General features: G+C 43.2%; 1 protein-coding gene across 4 annotated transcripts in view; it reads left to right on the forward strand.

The window, feature by feature from the left end:
• The window catches only part of DIS3L2 (DIS3 like 3'-5' exoribonuclease 2), a 182,863-nt gene that overhangs the window by 73,960 nt on the left and 84,867 nt on the right, over positions 1–24,036 (forward strand). For all 4 annotated transcript variants that reach the window (XM_027647397.1, XM_027647400.1, XM_027647401.1 and 1 more), the window contains 2 exons: positions 4,067–4,240; positions 19,196–19,275. In XM_027647397.1, coding sequence (XP_027503198.1) covers positions 4,067–4,240; positions 19,196–19,275 — 254 coding nt within the window. The remainder of the gene's footprint in view (positions 1–4,066; positions 4,241–19,195; positions 19,276–24,036) is intronic.

Consider the following 24,036-nt stretch of genomic DNA (forward strand, 5'->3'; position numbering starts at 1 on the left):
GCAGGTAAAGCAAATTATCTCCGAAACATTCTCCTGTTCCAGATAAATATCACAAGTGCTGCGATGTACTGTTATTTTCTGGGGACATTTTTTCAGTGTTGGAGTCCAGGTTTATTTTGAGTATTAGTCCAGACGTCTGTGCACTTTTGGATATGGTTAAGGTGGAATTGTTTTGTCCCAGCGTATGATGATGGATGAGACTATTAAAAAAACCCTGAAATAGTAAAGCATGGAATCACTGACTCTGCCTGTGTCACATGTGGTTGTGGCCATTCTAGCTCAAGGCCTTGAATATTGGTCTGTCAAGGTGACAAGATTTGTCCCAGTTTTTGCAATAAAATCAAATGCTGCAGGATGTTATTTCACTTGACACTCTTTCCAAAACCATCCAAGTGGCTTGAGTTCTTTTCATCTCTGGCATTTTATTCTGGGTTTTTTTTTTTTTAATTCAAAAATGTATTTGGTGTGAGGACAAATGACCAGATACCTTGGGTAACTCACTGTGAGGCTCAAGGGAAGGTCTGATGCCCTCAACAGGGCAGTGTAGCATCTTGCGGATGGGAGTGTCTCTCAGTAAAGCTGTGTTCCCTTGGCACAGCTAATCACCCTATGGCTCTGCAGTGGGGGGTGGCCCCATCCTGTGGGAAGCACCATCCTGCTCCTGTGCTCCCATGGTGGGTGGCCTGGCAGCTGAAGGGAGGCAGCTCCATGGTGGGGAACAGGGCTGGACTGTGCTCCCAGGTGCTGTGGGTTCCATCACAGCTCTCTGTTTCCATGGTGCTCGGTCCTGCAGCCACCTCACCATCTCCACTGGGACCCTTGGCCTTTACCAAGCCTGTACAGCTCTGCTTGTGAACTCCAGGCCCTGGGCTGTGGGAGCAGCCAGGTGGGCTTCTTTGCTGTCATCTCTCCTGCTCCTGTAAAAGCTTCCTCAAGGAGAGTGGTGGCTTATGTGTGGGATGTTCTCCTGCTGCTGAAAGAAACCCTGCATGTAGGATGACTGTGAACAAGTCTGCTCCAGGAGAGACTGAGCAAAGGTGTTAAGTTCCCAATGAAAGTTATTCACTCCCATTTGGGAGCCTGCTTGGCATTATGCAATTATACTTTGTCTCTTTGGAGCATTCTTACCATGTAACCTTTGAATACATTGACCAGTTTCAGCTGAGTCTGGGGAGTGGAGAGAACTTGAATGTTCCTAGTCATGGGCAGCCGAATAGATGTGGTCAGCGTCACCATGACGGGGACGATGGCAGCACGAGGGTGGCTCTGCCCCAGGTGCATGTCCATGACAGGTCAGGCTCTGGTGAGTGGGCAGCTTGGAGCAGTTCAGTGATCCTACAGCTGTGACTGATTCAAAGGAATACCCTGTGCTGCCCCAACCATGGCATGTTCCAGTCAGTGCACGCTCCCGCCATGTCTGACATTAGTCCAAGGGTATTCAAGGAATTCAAGGTAATGCTCCCCCATCAACGTCACAGAAAAGAAATGTTTACGTCTGTAACCGTTATAACTTTTTTTACCTTTTGACATTTAGAAAAAACAGAGATACACGCAAGCCCAGGGTGTCACAGACGCTGTGACTCCCTGGGAGTGAACGTCTGACTGCTGCTGGGCCCTGTGCCTGTTGTTGTTTATAAGCCTCTTGAACTATTCTTGCTACCCTTGGTGGCCGTGGAGCCCCATGAGTGATTTTGCAGCCTGGCTGTTACTCCAGGGCCATCGGTGATCCTATATGCATTACCTTTGATCACATGCTGTCCTGTCAGATTTTGCTCTGATGCAAGTCATCATTCCTGCGTGACTGTAACATGGCCCCAATTAAAGTCAGTTATACACTTTTTATTTCAAGGTACTTGGGAAATGTTCCCTGGAACACTGTAAATCAAATGTTAATTACTATTAAAAAAATATTAGTCCTATATCAGACCTCTGGGTAAACCCCTTATGGTTCGTAATCTAATTTCAGTAAACGGATCAAGAGGAACATGGGTTTCAAGACTGAGCTGGAAAGCACTCTGGCATTCAGAGGTGCTTTCCATGACTTGTCCTGCAGACGTCCAGCCGCCCTCCCGATGCACTTCCCAGCTCTGCCCTGCCAAGAGAAGGGGCACCTAAGACTCGAGCTCTTGACATTTCTTCTGGGTAGGGCAATGTGTCCTCCCTTTTCCAGTTTTATTTTTTTCAGTCCATCCTTGGTGGTACTGGTGGGCCTGCAGACCCGCAGGCTCGTCCTTGCTCAGTCCCAGCTCCACATTAGATGCTGGAAATGGAAATGAAGTGATGATTTCTCTGGTTTATTGTTACTGCTGAGAGAGAGGGAGATAAAACTGATGCCTCATTTATTTACATTAAAATAAGGATTAGCTTGGGACCCAGCTGCAGGAACAGAGAACTCAGCCACGGTGCCAAATGCGCACGTATTTCTGCCATACAGTTTGTATATAAAATTGAAACAATGGAGGGAAATATCTTTTATCCTTGTTTTCATTTTTATTTTAAAGCTAGACGATGGGAACTCTACAATTTAGCACACCACGAAGCGCGCAATCCTTTCCAGCATATTACACAATGTGACAGGTTTATTACACAGCCCTTCCCGTTGAGAAGAGAGAGCTTTGCTCCCATAAAGAAGATGGTCTTGCTTACGCTGCGAGTTTGGGGTTTGTTCTGTGGGTTTATGGCACATTTGAAGCCTTGAGACCATCTTGCTCGTCCAAATAAGAAGTGCACTGTTTTGGCCCCAATTTAGGAAAGTAATTAGTGTCTGTTCTCACTCATTGGAATCAAAGCAGAAGGATCAATATAATGATTGTGTATTTTATGCAGTGGAAAAACACTTATTAGAGTGGCTGTTTTTGTGCTGTGTTATTACCCCTCTCTTTTGTGTCATATTTTGATGGATTTGCCTTAATTTCAGTTGTAATTTTCTTGGGTCAGGAATATTATCTCTATTGACTGTAGTGTGCCATCCACCCTAATGGTAGTATATTAAAAAATAAAAAATATTTTAACTCTGTACTGTAGAATAATCTAGAGGTGAGAAAGGGGACAAGGGGAGCCACCATGGGACATAGGTTCTCATGGGATATTTGTAACCAGCTGGGAGGGGAACAAATGTCTCTCTCCTTTGGAGACCTGGTTTGCACAATGTTCAGAGCTGAGGGCTTGTTTGACGCCAGAGCTGTCGGACAAATCCATCCTGGGGTTTGCACTGGAGCAGATGGGAACTTTCTCTAAGCGTAACAGAGCAGCAGCCTCATCCTCACACGTGCAGAATACTTCATGAAGGGCTGTTAGCATGGGGGGACAATTTCCCCTGTCTGTGACTTGCTTCTAGGTCATTGGCTTGTCTCCAGTTAGGTCCTGGTTCAGAGGCTTCTGCTTATCCCAAAGGGGAGGGACAAACAACTACTGGGAATGCTTAGATCCTGGAAGGAGCCTGGAAAATTGTTGGAAAGATGATCTGTGGGCACGTCTATGTGTATGACTCCTGTAAGGAAGGCAGTAAGGGTTCTTCACACTACTGTCTTCACAGGGCATTGGTTTGCCCCAGCAGAGATGCGTATCCTTTGGGATTGAGAGCAGTGTACTGAGCTCCCTGGGAGCTGTCTTTTGCAGAGCTCTCTGGGATCTGGTGTGAATCTGTTCTTCGTTTTGAGTAGTGGGCTGAGTCACCTTTTTCAGTGGTGAGAAGAGGAAGGAGAGTCTCAAGGGAACCAGATGAAGCTGCCTGTGTGGAAAGCTGTGCTTTTCTTATCCCTGCTGGATGTATTTTTCTCTAAATTTGGAAAACTTTCTCACCTCTGCAAAAAACTAATAGTATAAAACATCTCCTTCAAATGAGATGCATGAAACAGCCCAGGGTACTGTCTGGTGAGTGTTTTGCATCTCCAGCAGACATAAGTCATGGTATGGTCTGAATTCCTGTTAAGTCCTCTGCCAAAACTCAGGGAGAAGTGAATGGGTGCAAGAGTGTATTTGAGGGCTCAGCAGTCACTCTTTGGGGACAGTAACAACATGACAGTAGTAATTAGACATTTTAAAAAGCATCTCTTTCTTTCTGCAGGCAGTTGTGCAAAAGTCTTGGACAGGCTGGAGAGATTGAGCCGGAAACAGAAGGGATCCTGACAGAGTATGGTGTGGATTTTTCAGACTTTTCTCCTGAAGCCCTGGAATGTCTTCCCCAGAACCTGCCCTGGGTTATCTCACCAGAAGAGCTGGCCAAAAGAAGAGATTTAAGGTAACGATAAAAGGCATAGTCTGACGCTCCTCCTTGGGTTGGTGCAGGGTTGTGCTGTTCTGTTTTGTTTTCATAACATTTGTAGAGGCACTGACTTTGTTACATGTACCATATTATACCTTACCTGAGCTAGAAAGCATGGAAAGAAACTACTTTTGAAAGTACCTATAAACCCAGAAGATCAGTTGCTTGGAGAACTGTTTTCTGAGGCAAAGAGGCTTTTTCTCAAAAGAACTATTGAAAACTGAAAATTTGGTGTTTGGCACCTACTCTGAAAGCTTTATGTTTTTGTCTGGAATGTATTACGTATTTTAGTGGTAGTTTTATAGCAGAGATTTTCTGAATGCCTGGCAGATCAAATGATCTTGGACATTGTTACTTTGAAACTTAAGCACAGGTAGAGACTGTCCTCTGTGTTTTCCTGTCTAGTCTCAACGTATTTCCCTGTTTTGAAGAGCTGGTGTCATGTGGAGTTTGTGATGGCTCTTGGTCAGGTTAGCAGCTGGCAAATGTAGTCTCTCCCTGCAACTCAGCAGTTCTGTGCTGTCCACCTACCTCACATTATCCATCCCTGCAACTTAGTGATGCTCCCACCAGCTTTCAGGAACTCCAGTCTGTTGAGTGGTCAACTCTCTGATAGTGCTGGACTACCTAAAACTAGTGGGTTTGCTACACTTCAAAGTGTCAGATTTCAGAGACATCCTTACTAGAAAAGATTTAAAGGCCAAAGAAAAATAACTTGTTTAGAACTTCACTTTGAAATAAAGGAAGGTGCAGGAAAACAAAACAATAAATGCATTATTAAGAATATATGGTGTGTTCTACTTCCACCCTTGTTTATGCTGGAGCATCCTGTCTCAGCTGGAGTAATTCATTGCCTTCTTGTGTATCGGAGAGGTGAAGCAGCCCCATGAGCTTGATTCCACAAGACACTGCAGTGGTGAAAGCACCTGTATATATGCAGCAAACTCCTCCCTCTCTTTGTTTATCTGTGTTATTGGCATTATTATATTGACATTAGCAACTTGAGCAGATCAGGTGATAAACTGCAGCCATCTGTATCTGTACCTGCACTCCAGGTGTTACTTTGGACCTAATCCTGCTCTGGAGCCTGCAGCTCCTGACTGCTTCGGCTTTCTGGATTTCCACTGCCATACAATGGAGTAATTTGGTGGAGAATCACACTCCTGATTGACTTGTGCTAACACTCAGATACCAGTTCCAGACTGTAGGCTGCAAGTAGCTTTCAAAAAGAAAAAAAAAAAAAAAAAAAAAAGAAGATACTGAATGCTGCTGTTCAGAAGTCACTGGAAAGTGCTTATTTTTATATTCTTGACTACAGTTCAGTAGCATTCTCTGTTTCTTCTGACCAAGTTCTTTTAAGCAAATAAAGAGCTTGACTTGTCTCCAGTCAGACAATTGGTTTTGGAAACAAATTCCAAGTGCATTTCTTGCTTTTATTGCTGAATTATTACACTGGGACTTATCAAGGTGATAACAGTTTTGCAGTTAAGCCATTTAAATCCCTCTCTGCCCCTTCCTGACCACAGTGCACACTACAAAGTAGATTTCCTTTTGATCCTCTTGAATATAAACATTTAACAGTGAAAGTTTTTAAGACAATTATTTGAGCTGAATTTACTAATCCTTTTAATGTCAACTGCCACACTGCTGACTAACTAGTCTGTGGTCTAAACACATGTGGAGATAACATGAGATTTCTAGTAATGGAAAGAAAAATACAGGTGAGTCTTCCTTGTTGTTTCCTCACAGAAAGAGGTTTATCTACCCAGAAATAAAAGAGTTTTATTAGTAAATGCAGTGTGAATTGTAGCTGAGTGAAGTCAGGCAGCTGGAGACCTGGATGCCATCTCTTCTGATCTCACCCATCAGACCTGGAGAGACTGTTCTTGACAAGATCCCAGATCTCTTGGCCTTAACTTGGTATCAGATATTAGCCTTCATATTATCACTGACAAGTGCTCTGTGGTCTACAGTGTCCTGCAAAGAGCCAGTACACACAGGTGTAGACTGATATCCAGAGGAAGGCACCTGACCCTGGGCACGTGGTCTGGGTGCACATGGGAGTTGTGCCTTGTTTTCCAGGGGAGCTCACACCATATGTGATGGCACCTGCCTCTCTGAGTGTCCATCTTTGCTGTACTTTGTGCGTGTTGGTCTCTCAGGCTCCCCAGATTACTGTACAGTAGTCTGAGAGTATGATATCAAATAAATTACAGTGAAATAAAGACTCATCTTTTTTCCTGAAACAGCCATGTTAACACTTCTAAATAGCTCATCCTAATTCAATTTACACAGTGCTCACCTGACTGGAATAAATACATATTAAGAGTTTGGCTTAAAAATACTTCCATCTTTAGTAAATTCTCTCCAGTTCTGTAATACAGGGCTGTGGATTTTCTGGTGTCGTGCATTAAGGTTGTGGGATTTGGAACTGAGACATAAAAAAACCATTGTGTTTCTGTGTGTTTCCTCTTTCTGAGATAACTTTTCCTGGTTTCCCTTCATCTTGGGAAGTGACCTTTTCCTTCTCAAAAGGCAACTTCTGTGTTCTGCTGACCAGTGCCCCGATTGTGGTTGGGTCTGTGAGTCAGTGTATGGAACACGGAGCAGAGGTTCTGTGCCGGAGGTGTTTGGGAGCGCGGTTTTAGAGGAAAGTGAGACAATGTGTTTCACCAACTGCTAAGACTGGGCAAGAGGGAAAGATATTTTGTCCATGCCATCTTGTAAATGTGTTCCTTGATCTTCCTGCAAGTCTTTCAGTTTTACAGGAAGCCTGTTCTTGCCATGCATATTCTGTTTGTTTAGCAACTGTGATCTCACCTACACAGCCTGTGCAGAATTGCTTCCAGGAGATCTTTTTTTTCCTCATTTCTCCAGTAATAGCTCACAAAAAAAGGTTTACATAATATTTCAATATTACTTAAGGCAGAAAAGATCCAAACCTCGTAGATGGTTTTGAAATGTTTTAGCTGATTTAACACTCTGCTCTACCACTTTTGCACAGTTTTGCCATGGACATCTGTTTTTTACCTGCAAGGGTTTATTTGTAAAATTAGATGAGTATTTCATGGGCACTTCCAGCTTACTTGTTTCTAAAGAGCACCCAAAACTTGTAATGAAAAGCACTAGGCAAGTATTAGGTGTTGGCACTGCATCCTGCAGTTGCATTTTACGGAGAGCCTGAAGGTTCATGAAGTGTCAGGATGATGTGATTGAGGAAACTTCCCTTCCAGAGACTTTAAATGTGATAATACAGATAGGGCCAGAGTTCTCATTTTATTATTCAGGTTGGCTGGAATTGGCATTTGTTTCATTAGAAGTTTGAGAAGTGTTTGGTTTCTGCTTTTAGGGAAACATTGGAGGATTACTGTCACAGAGACAAATGTTGATGGGTGCAAAGTTTCAACCATTTTCCGTTCTTTTCCAGTGTTACAACATGTAATTTTCATTTCCTTGTTTGCTTTGCTTTGCACAGTGTTTCAGTGGTGTGGGACAGAATATAGCCCTTGAAGAGAAGAGAGGTCAGGGCAAAGAAGGAAATACAAATTTCAGAGATGGTTGCAGGAGCTGGGGGCTGGAGGAGGCGGCTGTTTGAAGAGGTGTAGCCAGGAATCTAAGAAACCCAAAAGCTATTTCTAAGACTCATTCCAAATGTTTCTAATTTCATTCATATCTTTTTGTTTCCTTTACTGCTTAACTGGGACAAGAAACTAAAGCCAGGAAAGTCCAATCATAGTGGGAAACAAAAACCTAAATATTGGAGAGAGAAAAAAGGCTGTTCTTTGCAAGGCAGTTCTGCCTTTTGCTTGTCTCCCATTGTTGGTGTTACTGTGGAAAATATATAACATCACTCTTTTGGAAAGTGTTAAAACCTGTTCAAGTAGAGATGGTTTATATAGTTTAACATGGAAGAACTAGAGGATATCTATTTCTTTACCATTTGCCTAATAATAAGTGAGCCTGTTGACCTCTGCTGGACTATTACAAATGTGAAACTTGGCACTCAAAATTGCTTGCTCTAAATTTTCCAGTTGCTTTCTCTTTTTCCATTTGATGTCATCCTGCCAACTAGTGATTTTATTATTATAAACAGGACATTGTATTCACTTTTAAGAAGAAATATGAAGCTGAAGGTAAAATTACAAACTGCAGTTTCTCAGCTGGCAAAATACAAAACAATGAGCTAAAAATACTGAGCAGAGAAAGGGTGCTGTGGCAGGGAACTCTGAAATATCTACAAGATGGATGTGTTCTGTGGAGCAGAAACTGACTGATTTCAGCTGAGCAGGGCTGAGCTCCTGAGAATCACCAAATGGTTTAGGCTGGAAGGCCACTCTGGAGATCATCTACTCCAACCCTTTGCTCAAACCAGGGTCAGCCTAGAGCAGGCTGCTTGGAGCTGTGTCCATTTGGGGTTTGGCTGTCTCAGAAAATGAAGATTCCACAACCCTCTGAGGAACACGTTCTAGGGTTCAGAAAAATGTGTGTGTTTTTCACCTTTAAGTAGAATCTCCTGTGTTTTGTGTCCATTGCCTCTTGTCCTGTTGCTGAATACTACTGGAAATTGTCTGGCTCTGTCTTCTTTACTGCCTCCCATCAGGTGTATTTTCACATTGATAAGATCTCCCTGCCTGAGCCTTCTCTTCTCAAAGCTGAACAGTCCCAGCTCTCTCAGCCTCTCGTTGGATGCTCTGATTCCTTAATCACTGTTAAGGCCCTTCAGCAAAGTTACACCAGTTTACCAATGTCTTCCTGGTACTGGGAAGCCCAGAACTGGACACTGCACTCCAGCTGTGGTCTCATCAGTGCCAAGTAGAGGGGAGGGATTGAAGGAACACATCATTTGGCCTTCTGGCAGCACTTCCCAATGCAGCCCAGGGGGCTGTTGCTCAACTGTCCTACAATGACATGTTGGTTCATGTTTAGCTTGTCCCTCAGTACCCCAGGTCCCTTTCTGCCAAGATGCTTTCCAACTGGTTGTTCCCCATCCAGGACTGGTGCACAAGTTACTCCCCATGTGCAGGACTCTTTTTCCCTTTGAGCTTCATGAGATTCCCATCAGCCCATTCCTCTGCCCAGGTCCCTCTCAATGGCAGTGTGACTGTCTTTTCCTCCCACAGGGCTAAAAGACCTGGAGGGCAACAGACCAGGGACAGCAAGGATCCACTGCATTGGCAGGAGACAATTAATGCTGACTTGCTTCCCTTGCAGGGCAGAGTTAATGAACTTTGCTCTTGGCAGACAAAGCGCTCGAATGCGATGAAGCTCTCAGTTAAAATTTGCGTCTCAGTATTTCAGCATGTGACCTCAATTGCAACTGATCCAAGTTATTGAAGGCCAAATTGTAATTTTTGGCTGCCCATTCAGAAATGTGGCATCCTTTCTTTGGTTGATAAGGGAAGAAGAGCAGAGGTGCTCTGCTGTGTACCTGTGCCTGCTGGTGAGGGAAGCTCTGTAGCACTGTTGGTACCTGCACTGCAGTTCTGCCCACTTTGTTTCCTTCTCATGGAGTGTTACAGCTGATAACAGGGATTAGCAGTGAGTACAGTAAGGGTTTGTCAGCATGGCCTTTGCTGTAGGTGCTCGAGGAGATTATTGGCTGATAAAATTAGAGGTGATGGTAAAAATGTCAGCCTTGGACTGTGCCAGGGTGTTAGAGGAAAGCAGTCAACCTCTGAAACAGATGTCTTTTCAAGGCAGGTGGACAACTTGAGTTAGAAATGAGTGCAAGTCAGATAAAACATCATTAAACAGCTTGTTTCCTGGAGATTTTCCACTACAAAAAGCTAGAGTTAAGTAGAGCAAGCCTTACTCAGCTATAATAGGATATGTAAAAATGCTCTGATTTCTGATGGAAACTGAGAAATGACTTGTTTAGCAAACGTATAAGCAATATTGCTGCAGAACTGAATGTTATCTTGGTGTGGAGTGGAGACACAAACAGGGCCTGATTATAATCTCTGCCCTCTCACTGAGCTGTTCTGTGACTAATTAAATGTTCTCCATAGAGAGATACATGGCATACAAGGGATTACTGAGTGGTGTCAAAGTATATCAGATCCAGTCCCGCTATAACAGGATTGATTCCAGAATGTGGTGATGATGACTGTACCTGCTCTGGGTACTTCTGCTGTCCAGGCAATCTGGGGAACTCTACTTTTCTTGGACTGATGAGGGGCTCATATTAAGAATCTGCTTAGTTGTGGAAAACAGTACTGACTTTTGTGCCTAGGTTGTTATACGTACTGTTGTGTTCCTGCCTGGATGAAGAGAGAATAACAGAGGGAGATGAGGATAAAATGTTAAATAAATTTGAGAATGTGTCTGTTTCTTGCTAGATTCCACTGGATCACAAGATGGGGTTTTGATGAGTAGAAGAAAGTGTCGAGTCCAGCTCCTAGGTGAATGGCTTGTACAGGGATTGAACCCACAACCTTGGCATTAGTAGCACCATGTTCTAACTGACTGAGCTGGTTGTTACAAGGAGCAGTATTTTCCTCATGGCTCCACTCGAAGTGACATGAAGCATGTTTTGAGCTGTCCATTTGTCCTCAAGTTTTTGGGTGATTAGATCGTTGTTACCAGGTTATTCTCAGATCCTTACTCTGTAAAAAAAAAACCCAACCAACCCATAAATCATAATATAGGTGGCACACATGCAGGTTGTGTGAGACACAGTTGTCCTGGAGATATCACAGCATGGATTAGCAGTGGGACAGTCTGGAAAAGACTAACAACAATATTCTGGGAGATAAGGGATTGATTTACAAGGAGGGATTAACTGTTCAATGTGTATTTGCCAAAACTGAAACTAGGAGTTTGTGAAAGATATAGTGGTTGATAGTTAAAAATATGTGGACCAAAATGAAAAAGTGAGAATCATTTACGGTGGTGGGAGGATAGAAAGGCGTGTTACGAGGACAAGTAAGGTGAAGCAAAGAGGAAACCTTTTCTGTCCAACCCAAAATAGAATGTAGTGTAGACTGCTAAAGAAAGTACTGGAAACGCCATCACTAAAGATGCTTAATACCATCCTGGAGAAAGTCCTTGCAAATGTATCGTCATGAGTAGCCCCGCTCTGCCCTATGGGGGTTGGATGACCTAATGTCTCTTCTCTGTGCATCTATGATTGAGGTATTTTATATAATGCAAGTGTATTTTCAATTACACTCTGCCTTCTTGCGTGGGATAGTGGAGGTGCAGAGAACTCATTATATTTGTGGCACAATTACAGCATGACTTGTGGGAAATACTGCTGGTACTTGGTCTCCCAGAGACTGTGATCTCCTTTATATATATGTATTGGCTGTTCAAGCCATATAGGTATGTTACAAGACTGCAGTGCTCTTTTTTCTGTCTTCCCCCTTACTTGGAGGCCATAAATATGGAGGAAATATTAGAAGGATAAATAGAAGGAGTAATTGATTCTGGTTCGGCAATCCAGTGCACAGGCCTTGGTGAAAATGTTGAAGTTTGTTGTTGTAGATGTGTAATACATCAGGAGTCATTGTCAGCTGCTCTCTTGGACCAAGGTCTATTTTCTGAACCAGAACAGGACATTAGCTAAAACATAAACATAGAGAAATTAAAAAGAACAGTACTAGCTAGATGGGCTTTCAATGCATTTTATGCTGTACTGGATTTTTGTGAGGCTTTTAACATGCAGTGTTTGGAGGGGGTAGTTTTTACTTCCAATTATTTTATAATTTTGGTTCATTTTGAAATTTATGCATCATGCCAAAAGAGTTTTGTGATATGTTAAGTATCTTTGTTAGTGTGTTACAGGGCATTCAGAGTGCCATCAGAGATTTGTCAGGGTACTTCTGTAGCAGGCATATTTTTAAAATATATTCCTTTTAAGAGGCTGTCTTGGAAGCAGCCACTCTTGGGTTTTAACTAAAATCTGCCAGCATCAACTGTGACAAATGTGGTAGACACTACATGTAATAGATGTCTTTAGGACTGGAATGTTGAAGTTTCTAAAATGTTCTGGCACTGACTGGTCTCTGAAATTTCTCTTGGAGAAAGAGTACTTCATCCCATTTAAATGACGAGTATTGGCAGAATTGGTCCCATGCTTATTGGCACTTTATAACAAACCTGCACAGACACCGTGGTTGAGCTGGGTTTTCTTGTGATTGAAGAACAAGATTGATTTTTGTGGTTGCCATAACAATTGGATTGTTGTGTGAAAAAATGTTAGTAGCATTCACTGGAGTGAGTTGACAGCTCTAGAATGCCTGTTCCCAAATTAAAACAACTGTTTCCAGCTCTGAGAAATGGTCTCTGTTTAACTTCAGCAAGATGGAGCTCAGCAGGGTCTTAGAAATGACCTGAAGAGCTTAAAGATTCTAAAAGTGCCTTTTATGCTTAATTTTAAAATGCCAGCTTTGAGCTGGAGTTAATAAGGGTAAACCAGGAGGCTGAGCTTTCACTCCCACCAGGCTATTGTATGTACTCACGAAGTGGAGAGGACAGGACAATCTAAGGAGTCCCTAGAAGAATGTAAATGCACTGCCAGTGTCTAGACATGCAGTCACTCGTACTGTAAATGTCTTACCACTGACATAGTCAAGTTTAAAGAAGGCTTGCACTGCCGAAACTGTAATAAACAAAAAGATGGTCATTACTCTCACCTCCAGCTGCAGCAGTCTGGGCTTTGGAAAAGGCTCATGCTTCTGCAAAAGATTCAGTTTGGTCCTTCAGGATCCATTGGATGACTGGAGGGGCTGTGGGCCATGAGCACCGAGCCTGGGGCAGGGCGGGATGTCAACATGTGGGTAGCCACTGAGCATCTTGAATCTTCAGTTGTGCAGTGTTTGAGTGCTGAAATTCCAGACAGAAGGTTTCAGTCACCTTTTCCAGGCTAGTGGGTGCTGTGGCTTCTGGTGTGTTCTTTGTTCTCTTTTGTTGTTGTTTTGAATGTGCTGGTCTTCGTGAATGACCAGTAAACATCTCAGGAGACTGCTTCAGTCTGCAAGTTAGCCATGGGAGGGAATCCAGATGGGGAGGTGAATAAGGTCATTAGGTTCAGACACCTTAATTCTATCGGCTTCCTAAGAGAGAGAAGGGGAGAGGGAGGTGGTGATCTCTTCTTCCTGGTTACAGGATGCGTGGGAAAGGTTCAAAGCTGCACCAAGGGAAGTTTAAACTGGATGTTAGGAGCATTTCCTTCCAGAGAGGGTGATTAAACGCTGTAACAGGTCTCCTCGAGAGGTGGTCAATGCCCCAAGCTTGTCAGTGTTTAAGAGATGCCTGGACAATGTCTTTAAAAGCATACTTGAACTTGGTCAGCCCTGAACTGGTCAGGCAGTTGGACCAGGTGATCATTGTTGGTCCCTTCCAACTGAAATATTTCTATTCTATTCCATTTAATTCCCTTTCCTTCCATTTCAGCTTCTGTCTCTGGGTTTCTTATTCGAAGACTTTTGGTGGATCCCTTCTCAGCCTATTTCTTTTGTGCTCTGATTTTCTTGCAAAGGCATCCAGCTCTCTCCTTCTCTCTTATGAGACTTGGCAACCTAAATTCTGCCCACAGCCTCATCCTTGATCAGTCCTGGTTCAGGGAAAAGGCAAAACTGGGGCTTCAGCCCAAGTGACTTGAGTTGGTGGTGGCTGCAGCCAGGACCAGGATTGTTGATCTGTGGCACACAGGAGCATGGACATGGGTTTGCTGCCCGGCTGACTTGTGTTCGCAGTGCCTGGGATGAAGTTCCTCCATCCTTTGCTTTCCCTGATTCCTGAATAGCTTGGTCATACTTGCTTCTGTCTCCTGCAAATGGTTACATCAGCTGATAAGGACAACATCTTACTTCATGAAATGTTTTCTAATGCTCTTGTGGGTACATGCAGTTCTCTGGACTGATCTTTCATGGTTGTTGGCATTTATTAGTGGTGAAAATCTGGGCTCCACTGGCAAGTTGACTCATCTGTGTGCTGCTGGCTGGGAAGACCATTGAGTTGTTTCAGGAGGATCTTCACAGTGCTGCTTTGTCTACTGTGTGCAAACTGGTGCTTTTCTCTTATCAGCAACACCAAGCTACTTTTACAGAAAATCACATTGGCAACACCCAAACTTTCCCCAGAACCAGCCATGCCAGAAACTTGGCCTCTAATACAGTCTGAGCCCATGGCTTACAATTGCAATGCTTCATCTTGATCCAAATACCTTCCATTCAAACGAAGAAGGAGCCCTGACCACTGGTACTTGTAATTTCCTTGTGCCATAGGTGTTCATATTCTATCATTAAACTAACTCATATGTTGAATACTGAACAGTTATCTGGCAAAAATTTATGCATCGTACCAAACCCTGAGGCACCAACTGTACAGTATTTTCTCTGCTGATTCTTGTGCATACCTTTGCATAGATGTATGTATTTGCACAAAGAAAAACAAACTGCTGTTGCAATCCTGTGATCTGTGAACGTTATAATTACCATGACGGTAATTCCAGCTCACCAACAAACTACTTATCTTACCTCTACTGCTGCACTAGCCATTTATTTTAAGGCCTGTTAAAGGTAAAAAGACTAACTGCTCTGCAGACATGCTTGTCTGCTTTAATTAGTCTTCCTGAAGCTGTGCAAAGAGCAACTGCACTTAATTATCTTTCCTTAAATTAGGATTGATATACCAACCTGTGTATGTTGACACCATCGTTACTGTCTAATAAACTAAGTGCTCTATCCTGCAATTTTTTTTCCCAGGTGGTTGATTTGCAGGGTGGCAGGGTCAGCTTTAGCAGTGCCCTTGTCATTGTCTCAGGGCTGGAGGTGGCTGGATCAGCGCTGCCAGGGGCTGGCAGGGTCTGGGCAGTCTGTGTGGCTCGTGCTTTCCTGGCTCTTGCTTGCCAGGTCCACCATGCTCAGTGCAAGTCGTTCTCCTGATCCTCCCAAACTCTTGCAAGCATTGCCTTGCTCTGGTGCTCGAAACCTCTGGCCACAAGGAAGAGGGAGGAAAGATTTTATTCTTCCATTGACAGAAACTCCATGCCAGAGCAAGTCCACCTCTGCAAACCTGCATTAAACATCTGTTTTGCATGAAGAGTGTCCTGTAAAAAGTGGAAGTTTCCACACTGAAATTTTTGTTTTCGATCAGTGCTGGGGGTTTCTTAAAGGCACATGTTTATCTCTAGTCCTTTCCAGCATGAAGACCAGAAAATCTTTTAACTCTGTGTGTCTCTATCTCCTAAACAGTTTTCCTTTAACCAAATTGTGTGTTGTGTTGGAACAAGTGGACTTGGATCATCTCATTACTTTTACAAAGTATGTTTTGACAATTTGAAATGAATAAACCAGACTTTTATTAGGTGTGATGACAATGACAGATGGTTCCTTTGGGGCCTTCAAAGAAGGGGGAGAGAGGGATGATCAAGCTTCTTAACCCACAAGATCACCTTGGTGGCCCTCCAGAAGCTGCAGACAGCTGCCAGTTTGTATATACCTGTGGTCAATGCAAATGTGCAAGTATGCAGCCATGGGTGTAAGCGACATCTTTGTTAGCAGGTGCATAAAAAGTTCTATTCCTTGTGCTTGAATCATACAAACCACTGCAGGTTGGTCTTGTTATTGGTTACAGTCAGAAATGTGGTCTGATCTCTCCGAGATCCCTTGTGCCACAGCCCTTGGGGTATTGCACAGCCAGACAGTTTGGTCAGGGGAGGAATTCGAATGGCTCCTTCCTCTTCACAGGGCCCCATAGCTGAGAGCAATGCTGTTTCTTCATCCAGATGGTTTTTGTCAGCTGCCTCCAGGGTCCTCCCTGGGGTGTGTACAGGGGTGGCTGGTGTGGGTGCCAAGGGAGGGGGCAGCTTACAGAGCAGCAGGCAGGGTGCACTATCCGCACCCAGCCTTTCCTCCCCTTACTTCTCATTGCCTTGCCTGATTTTCTGGAGTGAGTGATGGCTCTCTGCAGTGTCCTGAAGATAAAAGTGATACCACTGGGCCCAGAGGAAAAGCAGGAGATAGCTGAGAACATGCCTTCCTTGGAGGAGCACATACGTGGGGTGCTGCCCTTGGACTCAGTGTTGCCATCCCAGCACTCAGTGGATTGTCTGCTTTTTCACATACCAGCCCTGGTTCCTATAGCCATCTGAAACTTCTCCAGTAATAGAAACTGAAAACCAGAAATATAATTAATCACACTTTATGATGCAGTTACTGGTGAGCGTAATGCACTTAGAAAACTTCAGTGAGGTGTTCGCCTGTGTGCCAGGATTATCTCACTGCTGTGAACTTTGGGCTCTGCTTGCAGATAAGCTTCTCTTTGCCCACTGACTACCTGGCCATGGGCTCTGCAACATTTCTGCAGCATCTTTGTGCCAGGGAGTATAATTTGTTGTTTTACTTGCTCAGTTACTTTCTTACCTCACCTTGCAGTCTGTGCCCATAATAAGCTGCCTGTGACAAGCTAGAGGTTCAAGTCCCTTGAGTAGTTTTAAAGGAGAAGCAGATCTGAGCCTGGTGGTTAAACATATGTCTTGGCTGGTGAAAAATGCTAAATCAGAATTTGTCTGGACCCCTCTTCAGCTTTGCATCTGTCAATTTAAGTATCTCAGATGGCTGTGAGCTGTTCGTGCCTGCTGTTAACCTGCTGAGAGGCTGCTCAGAGCCCAACCAGCTTGTCCTGAAGGGCAGCAGGCTGAGCACAAAGCACTGCCCAGGGAGCCTGGAGCTGCCCCACCGGCTCCATGGGTTTGAGTTCTCTGAACTGGGGCCACCACTGGCCTCTGCAATAGACTTGACCAGTCAAATACATCTCAGCAAAGCGGCCACTTAGTTGCCACCATTTTTTAAATGCGTTCTGAATTTGGCACCTCTCTATTTCTGCTCTCTTCTTTCCAGGGCAGGCTGCAAATGTGCACTTTGTTGAAACCAATCTGTTAATTTTTAAACTGCCTGGAGCCACGATTCGCAATGGGTGGCAGATGCTTGTGGTAACAGGCCCCAAACATCTGGGATAAGCTATCTATTCCCCTGACACAGGAACCCACATTCTCTTTGAAGAAGCTCTTAACCTTTCTCTTGCTCACTTGTCAGATAAAGTAAGCCATTCATGTCCATTCAATTGATTCTTTTAAATGAAGTAACTTAAAGATTTACTGGATGTGGCTGGGGGGACTTTATGCCCTGTGCATTAGTGGGACCTGGTGTAAATACATGCAGGCTGGCACACATGCATGTCCCCATACTGCTTGTATTATAGGAGTGTCTATCTGCATATGCACATCTCCCTAAAGAGGGCTGCACAGTACCTTGGAGTGGAATTTTAAGGAATATATATTTATGGAAGTACGGTTGTTTGCAAACCTTTAAAAATTGGTTGATTTCCAGTGCTGGATAGCTAACAGATCAAAGTCCCGGTGTAGTTGAAAGATTTTATATCTTTCAGTGTCACAGTTTCTTAATTTGTTTAGATGCATGCAAAGGATCAGAAACTAACGTGCATCTGGGGATTAAGGCAGCTTTGCTATCCAATCTGAAAGCCAGCATATTCCAAAAGATTTTCAAAGTCTCGGAAGGCAATGAAGTGCTTTACTGATTTTTATGTCTTTGAAAATCTCTATTTAGTGTGCCTGGTGGAATTATATAAATGCATGCTGCCAGCTGTCTGACACCAGCAGATACCACCCAAAGCATTTAAGTACTGAAGTGGTAGGTCTGTGAAGTTGGGGACATTGCTCTCACTGTGAGAGCACCCATACAAAAAGACTAAGACTTGCTAATTCCATATGACACTTGCTCTTTAAAAAAATTGCTTTAATTTTTTCCCCCTCCCACGTCTCCTACTCCAGGAGTATAACAGTGGTTATGCTGTAAGAAAAATAATACATGTTTGCATTATACATCTCTAGGAGGGAGTTGCCATTGTGATATGAGTCTCTGTTACAAAGAGATGAAAAGCAGCAGTCTGATCTCTTCCTTGGCAGCCTCAGCCTATGCCATTGTGCTCAGAGATCTTTTAACTAGGGAGGGGCTGAACTTATTCTAAAGGTTAAGATAAAAGCAGAATAAACCAGCAAACCCATTCCTTTACTGCCTTCGCTGCTCTTCAGCTCCAGTCCCACATTCACAGTGCTTGGGTGAACTCTGCTGTAGTCCAGGGGTCTGGCCAAGAAGTTACTGTAGGGCAGCCCGGCATGAAGGGAGGCCCTGAAGCAGGAATTTAGGAAGTTTTATTTGTTGAATACTTCAGATTTTGGGTCTCACTGGTGCCAGACTCTGCTCTATTGAACGTGATGGTTTCTGAGTCAGATGCTTTACTTGTCTCATCCATGTGGCCCTAGACTGTATCTGTGGTCCTACTGTTCCTGCCACCCACTGCTACAGGACATACATGGGAGCCTTTTTGCAGTGTAGGTGTTATAAAGTGCTGCACCTCTTGGGTGTCTTTACTGTGACCAAAACTCTCTCTCCATTTTGTCACCATTCAGCTTGATGTACATTTTCCAGTGCCTCTGCTCCATGCTAGCTGTGCTTGTGGAGAGTCAGATGCTGTGATACCTACTCTGCTGCATGGGGATGGGGGTTATTTGTGTTCCATTTAACTTTGCAATTAAGAACAATCTATTTTTACTCTAGCTGCAAGGCATCAGGACTTTTTCCTGCTTGTTTCTTTGTAGTGAACTTGATGGGCTAAATTGTTTAGCTTTTGTGGAGGAATATCTGTAATGAAATGAAAGCTGCTATGAGCAAGCAGTTAAACCAAAAAGAAAAATGAAAAAATACCCAAGGAGATTCACTTGTCTAAATACTTCTTTTTTTTTTAGTACATTACATTTAGACTTCAGATGAGATTGGAAGATGTTTCAGCAGAGTCTTCTGAAAACATGGTTGTTATTGTCTGGATATCTGTGATGGGCTCTGTGTTTTGATACCTTCTTCATGACTGGGAGATAAATTTTCCTTTTCTTCTTTTTTCTTTGGATAGGAAAGAATGCATTTTCACCATCGACCCATCAACTGCCAGAGATCTTGATGATGCTTTGTCCTGTAAACAACTCCCTGACGGTATGAGATCTATTTTACAAAATACTTCTAGTGTTTGTATTCAGCTGTAGACACGTTTGTATCTATAATTTGTCCTGAGGTATTCTTTACCAAATATAAGTAGAGTAATAAACTAATTTTTCTCTTGTTGTTTTAATTGCTTGTTTTCAGAAATCGTAGAGCAGACATCTTCAAGCTGCACTCAGTCTTGGTGGCAGAAAATGCAGAGCCACAGTGTTTTACATAAACAGAGCTGTAATTTGATTTGAGCAGATCTCAGCTGTCTTCTGTCATTATGGGAGTTACAGCTGAATAGCTAATGCACCAGTCCTGCAGACTGAAGTCTGGGGAAACTTTGACCTTGTATACGCAGTCTGTGGATAAAGGATCCAGTTTTTTTAAGGTCACTGCCTGGATTGTTTTTGGGTGTTTATGGGATGCTGGGAATTGTCAGACGAGCACAATGTGCCTTATAAGTTGTGTTTTTCTTCTTGTTCCCCTCTGAGCTTTCTCTTCTGCCTTATTTGTACTTTTACTATGCCGTAAGCCAACAGAACAGAAAGTAAAGCTCCAGAAGCCAAATCTTGATGATTCTGACCAAAGGAAGTTCTCTCTTGTAAGCTTACTTTGCCATCCCAGTTCTGCTCATTTAGTTTGAATATTGCATGATTAGATTAGCCTCTCCACCACTAATAATGAAGATAAAGTGATTTTTTTTGGTGTGGGTTTAGTTTTTCTTGCTCTTGCTTATCATCACAAGATGATGATATCAAAGACATCATTTCCTTTTTTTGGGTTGGTTTTATTCTGTGCAATGTGGCCAATGAATTGTCATTTAGGCCCAGGTACAGAGTAGTATTACAGTGCTGTAAAACTGATAAAAAAGCAGAGGTGAAAGAAAATTTGAAGCCTATAAAATTAATTGTGCTGTACAATAGCAGTTTTGAGGCAAGATTAAGGAAAAATTGCCATTTAGTTTCACAGAAAATGTAAACAGTCTTCTTGAGAGATCTTAAGCTGAACTCTGTTCTCTCTCTTTCCACTTTGTCATCTGAATTACTGTAGGTTTATGACAGTGTTGTGATCCCACAGGTTCTCAGATCTAAAGTATTGAAACTCTGGCTTCTGAGCCTTTACTGCTCACATACGTGCGTGGGTTTTAGATGCTGCAGGAACCATTCACTGAGCTGGTTTGTGGTGCATACATCTGTATTGTTCTTTCATCCACAAGCCATTTGGAGAAAATGTTCAAGGAAAATACCAGTTCGAACAAGAATTCTTCTTTCCCAGAAAGTCTGCAAAGCCATTGCAGAGCTGCCACTCATAACTGGGGCTTGTGGATATATCTGCTGATCAGGGATGTGGCCACCCTTGAAGTCTGCCTTGTCTTTCCGACCCTGACAGAGGAGAAGATCCAAGAGGCAGAAAAGTGAATGCACCCGCTGGGGGCTGTCCCATCCCAAAGGCCTTTGGTAACCCCCACGTTTCATTTTTCATGAACCATTAGGTGGGAGCCTGCTCCAGCAGCCCTTTGTGTGCCAGATCTCTGCCTTTTGGCTGGAGCTGTAGGTCCTTGTTTCACCCTGGTCTCTCAGTGAGAAGATGCTCTGAGCTGGAGCCTTCCTTAAGAGTGACCTTATCTATGCCTGTCCTGGGCATTGTGTGCTCAGCCTCTCCTTTTAGCTTGTGATCTGCTGTGAGAGTGGTGCCCACACTCACAGAATTTCATATGGCAAATTTCACAGGATATTCTGAGTTGGAAGGGACCCATAGGGATCATTGAGTTCAACTCTTAAGTGAATGGCCCTCACGGGGATCACAGCCATGACCTTGGTGTTATTAACACCGTGCTCTAATCTCACTCCATCGCTGTCTCAGCCTTCAGCTAAGGGAAGTCACTCCCTGGAAAAGCCATTTTGTTGAATCCTAGGGATCAGGTTTTAAATCAGCATGGAAAGAACCGACATGGAAATACCCTTTCATTTCTTTTAAAATCTCTGTTTATTTGAAATCTCTGCCCTTGTGGCTCAGATCCATTCAGGAGGGAGCTGAGGAGCGGAGTGGGAGTGACTGCAGGGAATGCCCCTGCATCCTTGGAGCAGGCATGGTGGATGGCTGACTGGCTCCCTGAGCAGGCACAGGAAGGAAATCTCACCACTGTATCTATGCTTCAGTGTATTTTTAAAACTTGAAAAATCTGTGAAGCAGAGATGTGCAGTCCAGTAGCTGGAACCATCTCCATTTTTACGGCTCCTGATGTCATGCAAAGAGATGTCTGTAGAGTCTTTTAATGAACATGAGCAGTAAAAACAACTAAGAACTGATGGACTCTTGTCCTTTATCCTCTCAGTGTGCTGCTATTTGAGGCACAAACTTGATGCAGCATTTCATGGACCTTCTTCTCTGCCCACTGTGGTTCAGTATTGAAATGCTGAATTCCAAAGGTTAAATTTTTCGAATACTTTCTGATCTGAAGGGCCCAATAAAAACATTATTTTGCAAGCCTCCTATAAGGGATATCTGTTTCACATGCAGTTGGCAATATAAGCTGTATTTTGTGCCCATTTTTAAGGTGTCATCTTAGAGATACAGCTGCAGAGCTTGTTGTCCAAGAGACAAGGTGTTGGATCCTCAGCCAGGGTACAAGCATCCAAAACCAGTGCTGGGGGTCCTTTGGGGTCACTTCTTTGTGTTGTCTTGCTTGCAAAGTTACGGCCGTTCCCAGCTCTTCTGTGTTTAGGAGAGCACCTGTGGGAACCTCAATCGTGCTTAATAGAAACTTTTGACATGTTTTGGAGGTACCCTGAGGATTTTTGGCTTTAAAAGTTGCTATGCTAGCTGTAATTAGTATGACAAAGAAGAGACGTTGTAGACGTTAAGAGCTTATCCAGGTCTGGCAAGGCCGCATCTCTCACGAGGGCAAAGTTGTGTTAAGAGTTAACACAGCTCTTATTCAAAATGTAAATGTGGTTACAAGAAATTATTAGTTTTTCCATCTCTTTTGCCCATATGTAAAACACTTAAAAAACCCCCACCATAAAATCCCAACATGAGCAAACCACATATCTTGGCATCCTCATGATGTCGGGAGATCTCCAAAAATCAACAGAGAATGTAGAACCCAATTCAGAAAATGCCTCTCTGCTGGTGTATAGCACCTTGAATTTCTACAAAAAACCCACATTCATTGCCTGCACTTCTTCTATCAGACAGGTAAATCAGGGCATTTCAGAAGATTTTGGAGAATGAAATTGTCTTTGTCCTCAAGTATTTGTTGTTAACTTATTCAAGATCGTGATGGTTTCTTTGCCTTGAAGGATCTTAGGCAACAAGCAGAGAGATAAGGGACTGTCTTTTCACCTTTGTGAAGTTTTAAAACTTCTCAGTGTGGCCCCTATCAGTGGATGGAGGGCTCTGCCAAGCTACATCCTCAGTAAAAGATGGAAAGGAATCTTTTTGCTGAAGTAGTCCACAAATCTGTCATGAGAAACTACCTGGTAGCAGAGTGTCACTAGCAAAGGAACCATGGGATGGCTGTGGGAAGAGCTGTATTTTTAATGGAGCTTGCAGTAGGATATTGCAGCAGTTGGAAACTTTTCCAGGGATATATGTCTTAAGTGGGCCGGTCTGGTTTTGACAGGATTTTATATTGGAGTCTGTTTTTGATTAACGGTCGTGCTCCTCGTTATTGTTTAATGATAGCAGTAGGGAGGTGAGCTTGCTGTTCACTCATTTGTGAGTGTATATTTTAAAAGAGATCAGCTCCAATAAAGAAGGAAAATAGGGTTATTTATGTAACAGCTGCAGAAATATGAACAAACTGTACTCGATTTAGATGACTCAGCATAAGCTTGGAGTAAAAGATGGCTCTGGCCTGCACCTAGTTTCTGCAGCCTTTGTAGAGCTGTTTCAGGGTAACTTGAGGTTTTTAATAAGTTCATTTCAGTCAATGCTTTTTTGTGATCCTTTCTGCACGTCTTCTAGCAAATTACTGCAGCCAGGAGTGCGCAGCAGAACTGTTCTCAGGTCGTGTGGATGTTGCAGACCTTCGCAGAAAATAACTATACTGCTTTTAAGCCTGGATGTTTTCACCCAAGGTTCAGAGGTTTAGAGATTTATTCTAATCTCAGCACGTGAGAGCTGGTGAGATTAGGAGACCTGGTGTGGCACTAGGCAGGTTTCTCACACTTGCCAAATTTCTTCTGGGAATTACCTGCCAGTGGTGTTTGTATTCCTGGTAATGCACGGTACTGATGAAGTTGTGTTCGAAGGCTGCTTACTGGTAGGAACCGAAATGAAATCTGGCACATTTCAAGGCAGACAATTCCATCTAGTGAAAGGTCAGGCTGCAATGGGAAAGGATGTAGCAGAAATGATTGGGATGTATTTCTGAGGGGTCATCTTAACCTGTGTGCAGGTCTTTTGATGCTGAGCTCAAAGTTGTGCTTTGGGTCATTCTGACAGAGCTTCTGTACATCTTTTTGTGTGTATATTGATAACCAACGTGGTTCTCACTGTTGTTCTTTCATTCCTGTATCCCTACAACCTCTACAAAGTAATACAAGTTTAAGTAATTTAAATCTTTTTCTAGGAGGAATTGTTAGATGGCAAAATAGAAACATATTCTACAGACTGTTTGCCCTAGTTTTCATATCATTAGTGACATTGGTTGTCTGCATTTTGGAGCAAATAGATACATTCATTGACTCTTCCCAGTGTTTTTGTTCCTCTGCTTTCATCCTTATTCTTTCCTGATGTAGGTTGCAAACACTTGGGATGTTT

This window comes from Corapipo altera, unplaced genomic scaffold (assembly GCF_003945725.1).
Source record: "Corapipo altera isolate COAL_440 unplaced genomic scaffold, ASM394572v1 113, whole genome shotgun sequence".
In the NCBI taxonomy this organism is placed as follows: Eukaryota; Metazoa; Chordata; class Aves; order Passeriformes; family Pipridae; genus Corapipo; species Corapipo altera.